The following is a 10,917-nucleotide window of genomic DNA, read 5'->3' as shown; positions in this document are numbered from 1 at the left end:
TCACTAAGTTGTAAATATTATTTAAATTAAGACCAAATTCTATATATTTTAAACTTCTGAGCAAGATTACCCTTTATAGGATGTCACTGTTCACGTTTGGCCCCCAATGGTTTTCACCTCGTCAAATGTTGCTCTCTTCACAAAAGGCTTTGACACTCTTGGTCTAGGGTGTCTCCAGTTTCTCACCTAGCCATCATTGCCTCCAGCCCCTGCTGTGACCCAATTAGGGCGGTTGCATCCAAACTTTTTCTTTAACCCATGTGTTTTCTCTGGGTCAAGGTGACCCGAAGTCCCGAGAACAAATGTGTTTGTGGTATCCCTCGTGTTGTCTCTGGGTCAAGATGAACGACCTCTACCACTGCATAGGTATTTCTGGAAGCCAGGGAGGTCAACCTTGACCCAGGCATAACACAAGGGTTAAACCACAGTATCCCTAAAGCCATGTTATCACTAGGTTTTAAACAAAAAAACATATTTGTCTTCAACTGGAATTAACCAAAAACAAAATGGCGACTCCTCTTCTTCCAATGAAAAACATGTGTTTCTAAATTAGCATCGCAATGAGCAGCCAACAATTTTGAATTGTTTTAGATTGACAGTATCTTGTCTGTGCTTTTTGTTTTAAGTTGCTTGTTAGACATTTTTGTGTATTCTGTGATGAATACTGTGGGGCAAATGGCCACTGGACCAGACCGGACCAAACTAGCATAGATAACTCACTTACCATTATTCAGTACATTAGGAAGAAAGTAAACACAAAACGACACAATGACACTTGTTAATAGAAACATTTTGTTTTGTAGGATTTTTGATATTTCTAATCATATTTAAACATGTTTGTCTTCATTGCAAACAGATTGCGAAGTATCTTTCTCAACCACTTGAAGAAATAGTTGACGACAATGATAGAGAAAATAGCAGATTACGTTGATAAATAGGATCACTCTGAGCTAAACGCTGAATGTGTGCGATCAGCAGGGAGAACAGGATCCTCGGACAATGTGCGGGGCATGCGAACAAGTAGTCTCACCTCCAACTGAGTGTGTTGTTTCTTCTCATTGTGCCCTCTGAAAGGGAAGAGGAGGGCCTTGGTTAAGAAGATTATAGCACGACCCCACCCGTACGTTTAATCAACATGCCCTTTCAGTGCCGACAACAATGCCAAACATGTCTCAAACGTCCCTCGCCTATCCCGCAGCATACCTCACATGTCGGAAAGGCGTACAAATCATCCGGCTGCCACAATTAGAGCAAACAGGGGGATCGCTCCGGACGCATCGGGATAAGCAGCTCGCGTCAAATGGCGTCATTTTTGCTGATATGTCACTATCACAGCGTTTGATCCGATTTCAGTCGAAATAAACAGATCTTATTGGCTTCAGCTCATTTCTGCTGATCAAAAACAATCCTGTGTGAACCCCGAAAAATAGCTCTGGTCCCTCACCCTTCATTTCTTTCATCCATGGTTAAATATGTAAATAAAATGTCTAAAGTCATTCTTCAAAGGCGGAACAAAAGAAAAAAGGGGGCTGAGGGAAAAGACAGCCATAAAATTCCTCCGATTCTCCATAACATTAGCCAGAGGGGGGCCAGCTCCGAGCCAGAGCCTAGCAGCAGGGGAGCAAGCCGGCTCCATAGAATCACACATCTCAAATCCCACACACAAAAAAATAAAATATCTTTTCAGCTTCAGCCATCAAACGACCCTCCTCCCTCCCCTTTCCACGTTATTAGTTACAGAATTATCTCACAGTTGCTGATTTCTCAGAGATGGGGCTACGCAGCCTTTCTTCTGCACACAGGCGCACAGATGAGATAAAGTTTGTGCGTTGGAAAGTGTGTGTTTACGTGTGAAGACGGAGAATGGAGAATCATGAAAGGGAGCTGGCGGCGGCGAGCACCGCTGCTAAATTGTGAGTCGGTTTGATTCAAAGACCAATCGCGTCGACCGGCCCGACGATCATGAAAGAGACGGAGACAGGAGGGAGTGAATTACAACGACCCGGCGGACTGTGTCTTCTTTTTTAGACTTATCTCGTCCGTTTTATTGAACCAAAGCGAACAATATAACGGACAGATATTAGCTCTTGAAGATGTCGGGAGTTGTTCCTTGACAGGCGGGTGATCAGTGAATGGAGAGCAGAACTGCCCCGGCCGTGGGAATCCATTGATATTTCATTATTCTTGTTCACATTAAAGCTGTCACATCTCTCTGTTCCACTTCTGCACATCAGACGCATAATAAAAGTCTAATAGAGAGGGAGGGGACGGAGCAGGGAAGTCAGCTGTTGTCTTTGTCAGGGGTCATATTAGCAAAGTCTTTGTTACTGTGTGCACGTCTTTGATTGATGAGGTACACATGATGAAGGACATACATCTAGCTATACATCTTTCTAAATATACATCTATTTACACAACGATCTATACATCTAAATAAACATCTATAAATGTCTATCTATATATCTACCGTCTATATACATCTAGCTATACATCTATATGTAAATATACCTATACAAATATCTATATTTACATCTATCCCTACATCCAATTTTACATCTATATTTTACATCTATATACACAACTATACATCTATATATATATCTTTCTATATATCTATATATACTGTACATCTATCAATACATCCATCTATACATCTATGTATACCTCCATCTATACATCTATCTACACAACTATCTATACATCTATATATACATCCATCTATATATCTATATATACATCTATCAATACATCCAATTTTACATCTATATTTACATCTATCTACACAACTATCTATACATCTATATAAACATCTAGCTATATATCTATCAATACATCCATCTATACATCTATCTATACATCCAACGACACAACTATCTATACATCTATATATACATCTATCTATATATCTATATATACATCTATACATCTGTGTATACTTCTATCTATACATGTATATATATACATCTATCCATATATACATCTATTTACACAACGATCAATACATCTATATAAACATCTATAAATATGTCTATATATATATATATCTACTGTATATATACATCTAGCTATTTACATCTATATTCACAGCTATATATACATCTATTTATACATCTATCTATACATCTATGTATAATTCTATCTATACTTCTACACAACTATCTATACATGTAGATAAACATCTATCTGTATATCTATATATACATCTATCTATAGTTATTTCTATACATCTATCTATACAACTACACATCTAGTAATCTATCTATGTATACATCTATCTTGCTTGGGGATTAAGGTACCCATACCCATTATCAGGGACCAAATCTGGCCTGCCAAGGAATTGTATGTGGTTCAGAAGAGCTTTCAACAACTATTCAAGACTAGTTGTACACTTAACTAGAAATTAAACCACCTTAAACTCTTAACAACCCTCGACGTAATGCAGTACGACAAGCTTTGTTTAGGGTCAATGATGATAGAGTACATTTAAAATGTTTACATTTTCAACCCAGGACACTAGATTTTTTGTATTAGCCTTTGATAATCAGAATAAACTCTTATTGTAATATAAATACTGTTCTGCCTGTGAATTAGTTTGAGTTTAAAGGTTGATTAAAAACAACTTGTTCTTAGTTATTTTGGAAGGAAAAATCTGAGCAAGAAAAAAAATGTAAACCCTTGACAAAAATAAACTTTATAAATAAAAAACAATAAAAAGGTTAAGGGATCTCCTGAAATGTCACATTTAAAATCAGAAGGAAAAATGGTTTTAAAATGTCTTATTGTCTTAATTTGTTTTCATTGCGAGAAAACGTATATGAGGAAAATACAGTAGAAGTATATAGTAAGTAGTAGAGGTTGTAGAGGAGCAAGGTCTGTCAGTAACATCTCTCTCGTCTTAATAAGCACTTATTCATAGATCTCTCCTAATATCGGAGCATGTATAGCAAATGGGATCGTGATCACTGTTTATGAAACCTCAACACAAGACAGTGCCTGTCTAAAATAACGTTCCATGTCAGGAATTTGGTCTGGCAGCTTACTAACAGTCATTATATGATTGAGATCAGGGCGGTTTAAGTCTCAGACTCTTCAAACAGCTGGATTGGGGAAATCTGAGCCGCACATGTGCTTGATGGGAGGAGGGTATTGTGTCCACAAATGTATTCATACCCTACATTCATGCTGCTGCGGCACACACTGAGTGCTAACAGCTGAAATGCCACAAGTAAGATATGCTGCTTAAACCATTTAGACACACTGGTGCCATGTTTCTCATCTTGCCCGGACACATTGGTAAAACGAGTCCAAAAGAATTTCAGCGACTGCTGTAAAAACCTGCTAAAAGCTTTGCTGTTTACTTGTGATCACTGCGTCATGTGTGATGAAGACCATGGCAGTGTAAATCTGAACGGTTTTTACAAGAAAATGGGAGTCGTGTCTGGAGTGTTTCACATAAACACACAAAGGCGACAACTATAAAACCCAGGATATGCTCTAAAGGATGACGGGTTGAGTTTTGTGCTCGTACTTAGGAAGAGCTGTTTTCTATGATAGTTGGACTTTAACTGGGTGATGAAGGGTTACCATTAGCCTTTTTTTCTTAGTGGTCACAATGGTGTGGGGTCTTCCCCTGCCGCCAGCATGATGCTCTTGGGAAACATCATTAATGCATAGCTGTTTAAATATGTTTTACTAAGAAACAAGAGAAAGACTATAAGATAATTAGCTGCAGTTATGGGTTAACACGAACATTTTAGAGTGTGATCTCTCTCACGAGAGACATTGGTAACTTTAAGTTTCCTATTTTAAAAGACAATTGAAGTTGGATTTTGTGTGTATGTTATAAACAGGAAAGTATTATTTATGGATTATATTTATAAGTGTTTTATGCTGATTTTTATTAGTGCAAGGATAAACAGTTTTCATTGAGATGGTATGATAAGTTAATTTTATTTAATAAATAATACATTTCTTGTCACTCTGCCTTGCAAATAGTCATTTTTATATTCATTTCACTCTGTATCTTCACACAGATACGCCTGAGAATCTGGAAAACAAAGCACTTTCTTCTCCGCAAAACTGATTAAAAGCTAAATATTTACCCTGAAGGACACAGAAGACATTTGCGGTTTTTCTTTTGTATTTCGCAGAGGCACCGACAGAGTGCTGTGAGAAAGATGTTGCACAATATAATTAAAATATCTCAATTAAGCTTCTATTTTTTCCAAGCCACAGCACAGGAACATCACATGGACTACTTAATTAATACCATAAGAGTGACAGGTTAATCTTGATTCTCTGCTACAAGGTGTTGCTGTGTAAGAGGTTCTCACGCCTTGTGTGGAGATGCATTATATTCCTTATTGGATTTTAAAGCAAAATAAATGCTTTTAAAACCCTTCATCATAAAGATTCAAATGCACTTGTAAAATATATTGACTGAATTGTTTTAAATAAATTATAATTTGACATGTTTTTATATCCAAAGTTGCCTAATTTAAAGCAAGCCACTTCTTTGATGAATTAACAACAAGTCACACCAGGAAACTGCCTTTAACATCAGTGGACAACTGTGTAAAATGAAACAAAGGTAGATCTGTGTGAAACCATGTGGCACAACTTGATAAAGCCCTGAGAAGAAAAGTTGTTTGTTCTGTCAGATTGCATGCCTGAATGTTAATTACGTATAACTCTTCTGAACAAAAGTCAGCACTTGAGAAGGAATTCAGTCTTCCTATTTATTGTAGGATTACTTCCTTCATTGACAAAGACAGGAAAGAAACTGTTTTCTTTCACTCTGACTTGCACATGAAAACAGTCCATGTTAGAAAATCTACTACAAACGTCTTTATATATTGAATATTTCTCATTTGTGCTTATGGCTTTAGTCATAATAAACTGTATTGTTGTCATTGGGATATAAAGTGTTGTCATTTTAAGCACTATAGGTCACCTTTTTGTTTTTTCTTTCTGATTAAATTATTTATTGAGGTACAGAATGATGAATCATAAAAGTTTCATTAAGAAATAATTCACAACCTATTTTTTAGTCAAGCTGAACAAAGGAAAACAACATATGATGCTCAATATGTCCTCTTATGTACAGTTGTTTTAATTCATCTTTAATAATAATTGATTGTCATCATTTATGTATACACAATTCAATGTTGCCGCCACAAAAAAAAGTATGTGTAAGTTTTCTGATGAAATCTGAAAAAAATAAATTTCAATTATTACAGCAAGAAAATGTTCCTCATATTTGCAACATATCGATAAATATACACAATAATGAATGCTATTTTTAAAAAACAGTGTATTTAGAGATAGTGTTGGGAAATGTGAGATTAGCCTTAGTATTTAGTTAAAATGTTGCAACACATTCTGTTTTTAACTTTAATTCAAAATAGAGGTTAATAATAAGGGGAATCATAAGAAAATGGAAAATGAAGAGACAATTTTATTTGACTTTCAGTTGAAAATATGCTGATACAAAACACTAATTAAACTAATTAAACTTGGAGAGTAAATTAATATTTAAAGGGAAAAAACAGGGGACCAGCTATTTCATTTACTTTAGCAACAATAAACTGCATAAGAACATTTATAAAATGTAAAGTGTTTAAATACATTTTTTTAACCAAACAAGTCAAATCAAATAACAAAAGACAACTTGTTTTAATTGTAGCGAGGTCTTGATGTTATGTTTTTTGTTCTCTATTAAATGATATCGAAAATTAAACATCTAAATTTGATTTTTTTTGTTCCCAATGTAAGAATGATCCCCTCTTTTAACAATGGGAATAACAGGAAAATTAAACACATGGAAACTATTGCAGTATAGTGGTCTTTATTTTCTTTTCCACTACTTTTGCTTTAAACTATTATTTTAGTGGGGGGAATATAGGTATAACAAAAAAACGTGTATTACGCATAAAACAACAATAATGTAATGTAATTTATTTTACTATATATAAAACAAATGTGTCCAAAAACACGTAACTTAAAAATCGCATTAGCATTGAAAAGATAACATTTAAAAAGTACTTAGAAGAAAGATCATATAATAAATAACTTATAATAAATAAATAAAACTTTCAGTACATTGATTAGGATATAAAGGTAGTATTGGAAAGTAAATACCACAACAACTAAAAAATAAATGGTTAGGATTGTCCCAGTGGTAAATATAATAGTGACAGTGACACTGGTTGGATTGAACTGTTGCGCCCCTTGAGCCATATTGCGCAACAATGTTTTGGAAAAATGCGCTTGTTAAAGTGTACGTTTTTTGGGGGGCGGGGGGTGAGAGAGAGAGAGAGAGAGACGGGGGGGGGGAGAGAAAGAGAGAGAGAGGGAGAGAGAGAGAGGGAAATTCTGCTTTGAGCCTTTGAAAACGCAGTAATGAACAAGCTGTTCCGCACGATTTGGAAATAATCTGCGTGTCAGTGTCATCTTTCTTATGCAAAGCAGGAGTCTTTGAAGGCGGATCTGTTGGCAGGTTAGACCCGGACTGGAGACTCCAGACCTGCTTCACTCTGCCGCTGCTGAACACACTCGCTGCTCAGATCCCGACCAGCGATCGTCGGACTCACTTCCCCGGACACTAAAGCACGACCTCGAGCGTCGACGTGACACGCGCTGCTGACGGATCGTCGTCTCCGGTGCCTTTCTAGGAACCGATCCGACGCTCGAACTTACGCGGGAACTGCGTCTTTTTCTGACTTTTGCACAAGTTGCCGGAGCGACGCCGGCGAGCAGCACGAGGGCGGATAGAAGAAGAGCTTTTCTTTTTTTTTTAAGTTTGAAACTTGTTTTGAAACTAATGAAAACATGGACTGGGACTCCCCCCTTCATCGGTGGATTTATAAAACCCAGTACACCATGTGGTGCTGCAGCAGTTAGTCCTGTGAGTTTGATTTTATTCTGATAAAGATTGTTTTTTAAAAGCCCAAGAAGATGCGTCCAAACGCTCCCCTGAGACTGTTCTGTGTGCTTCTGTGGACTTGTGTCGCCTCAGCCATCAGCTCCATAGACCCGGACTGGTCCGGGGAGGGCCGCTGTCAGCAGATCACCATCCCCCTGTGCAAGGACATCGGCTACAACATGACCCGGATGCCCAACCTCATGGGGCACTACAACCAGAAGGAGGCCGCCATCAAGCTGCAGGAGTTCGCCACGCTCATCCAGTTCGGCTGCCACACTCACCTCAAGTTCTTCCTGTGCTCGCTCTACGCCCCGATGTGCACCGAGCATGTGTCCAACCCCATCCCCGCCTGCCGGGTCATGTGCGAGCAAGTCAAGGTGAAGTGCTCGCCCATCCTGGAGCAGTTCAAATTCCCGTGGCCGGAGTCCTTGGACTGCTCGCGCCTGCCTATAAAAAACGACCCCAACAACCTCTGCATGGTGGCCCCCAACAACGGCTCCGACGAGCCACCCAAAGTCTCCCCCACCCAGCCGACGGACTTTCGGCCGCAGCGGCCCCTGGGGGGTCAGGACCTGCAGCCCAGGGAGACCGTGAACAGCAGGCGGTCTTGCCCTAACCCCGGCAAATTCCACTTTGTGGAGAAGAGCGAGTCGTGCGCTCCCAAGTGTTACCCCAAAGTGGACGTGTACTGGAGTCAGGGGGACAAGCAGTTCTCCCTGGTGTGGATGGCCGTCTGGTCCATCCTCTGCTTCATCTCTAGTGCCTTCACCGTGCTCACCTTTCTCATCGACCCCCAGCGCTTCAAGTACCCGGAGAGGCCCATCATCTTCCTCTCCATGTCCTACTGTGTCTACTCTGTGGGCTACCTCATCAGACTTTTCGTGGGTGCCGACCGAATCGCCTGCGACCGAGACAACGGAGTACAGTACATCATCCAGGAGGGCCTGGAGAGCACCGGCTGCACCATTGTCTTTCTGATCCTCTATTATTTCGGGATGGCGAGTTCCCTCTGGTGGGTTATCTTAACCCTCACTTGGTTTCTGGCGGCGGGCAAAAAGTGGGGTCACGAAGCCATAGAGGCGAACAGCAGCTACTTCCATCTGGCGGCGTGGGCCATCCCGGCCGTGAAGACCATCATGATCCTGGTGATGAGGAAGGTGGCCGGCGACGAGCTGACCGGGGTCTGCTATGTGGGCAGCATGGACGTCAAAGCGCTGACCGGATTCGTCCTGATCCCTCTCTCCTGCTACCTTATCATTGGAACGTCTTTCCTGCTGTCGGGCTTCGTGGCCCTCTTCCACATCCGCAAGATCATGAAGACGGAAGGGGAGAACACGGACAAGCTGGAGAAGCTGATGGTCCGCATCGGGGTCTTCTCCATGCTCTACACCGTCCCCGCCACCTGCGTCATCGCCTGCTACTTCTACGAGCGGCTGAACATGGACTACTGGCGCATCCTCGCCAGGGACGTGAAGTGCTCGGAAGGCGGCGGCGGCGGCCCGGAGTCGGACGAGTGCGTCATCAAGACGTCCATCCCTGCTGTGGAGATCTTTATGGTGAAGGTCTTCATGCTGCTGGTGGTGGGCATCACCAGCGGCATGTGGATCTGGACCTCCAAGACGCTGCAGTCGTGGCAGAACGTGTTCAGCAGGAAGCTGAAGAAGAGGACGAGCAGGAAGGCCACCAGCGTGTTCACCAGCAGCCGGCCTTACATCAAACCTCACCCGTCCCTCAAAGGACACGGTACCAAGTACGAGCCGACCCGGCCCCCTCCCACATGCGTGTGAGCCGGTGACTTCCTTCAAAAAGCTCTTATCTAAGTAAAACTGTGTCGTCACGGCGATGAGACACAAATTGTGTTTTATTTATGTGTGACTGCATCGAAGTTAATGCAACATTTTGACATGTTTCTTCAAGCCTCGTGCAACAAGAGCTGCCTTTGTTGCCGTCCCTGGAATCACTTATCATAGTGTGCGACTAAGAAACGCATGGTTTCAATGACAAACAGAGTGGAATGAACCATTTGGATGCGCCGTGGGGCTACTTGAATAATGTGCAATAGAGGTTTCTCCTCACTGTCAAAAAAAAACACTTGTTCAGGCAAAAATGGTCAGATACAAGTGTGAGAAGCTTTTTTTTTTCCTGGAAATGTATGTTTTCACAGACGTTCTAAACTATTGTGAGAAAAACCCATAAGTTAATCGAGCACTCGTCAGTGAAAAGTTACTTCGCCTTTTTTTTGCTGTTGTTGTTTTTTTTTTTGCTGTTTGAAAGCACAAGGAAATGTTTGTATATATTTCTAAAATGACAGATTTTATAGAAAAAAAAAACCTTAATAAAAACGTTCTAGTTTTAAAAGTGTATGAAGTCTGGCTTGGTTTGTTATGCGTCGTCGTGGAGATGATACATGGGACATTTAAAAAAGAAAATGTGTTAGTGGAGTATGTACATATAAAGGGTAATATTTTTTTACTTTCTAATAAAAAATCTAAAGATTTATTATATGAGAAAATAACGTGACATTATTATGTATTATGTATTATGAAAATTGAGGAAAAATCCTCAAATGTAAAGGTCTTTTTGAGAAAGAAAATTATATAAGAAACAAAGTGTACTATAAAATAAAATGTATGCATGTATGCATTTATGTGGGTAATTCGTTCTAAAGTTACTATTAAAAAGTGTATTGATTTGATTTGTGTTAACAGGGCCCTCAATAGATTGCATGTATTGGTAATAAAAGTTAAAAAAAAAATAGTGAGTGTTTATTTCAAATGAATAAATCAAAATTAAAAAGACAAACATAGCACTTGTGGCATATTAAAAGTAGAAATTGTGGCTGATTTCTTTTCTAACTAACAAAATATATCTTCAAGAATACCGGCTTATATAACCGTCTATACTTCTGAGCGTGGATTAAGAACTTTATTTTCCTTTCTTTCTCTCTCCCTCGCCGACTGCTGTACGTGTCGGTCGGTGCGTATCAATGAAGA

At 39.8% G+C, this 10,917-nt stretch overlaps 1 protein-coding gene across 1 annotated transcript; it reads left to right on the top strand.

The window, feature by feature from the left end:
* The first annotated feature begins 7,354 nt into the window (after positions 1-7,354).
* Positions 7,355-10,285, top strand: fzd10 (frizzled class receptor 10). Its single transcript, XM_087795782.1, has one exon. It carries the CDS (start codon positions 7,957-7,959, stop codon positions 9,709-9,711), a length of 1,755 nt encoding a protein of 584 aa, XP_087651908.1. The 5' UTR covers positions 7,355-7,956; the 3' UTR covers positions 9,712-10,285.
* Positions 10,286-10,917: the final 632 nt, after the last annotated feature.

Source organism: Callionymus lyra, chromosome 1 (assembly GCF_982586985.1).
Source record: "Callionymus lyra chromosome 1, fCalLyr1.hap1.1, whole genome shotgun sequence".
NCBI classification, from domain to species: domain Eukaryota; kingdom Metazoa; phylum Chordata; class Actinopteri; order Syngnathiformes; family Callionymidae; genus Callionymus; species Callionymus lyra.
Note: the sequence above shows the minus strand (reverse complement) of the source record. Positions and strands in the feature narration are given on the sequence as shown.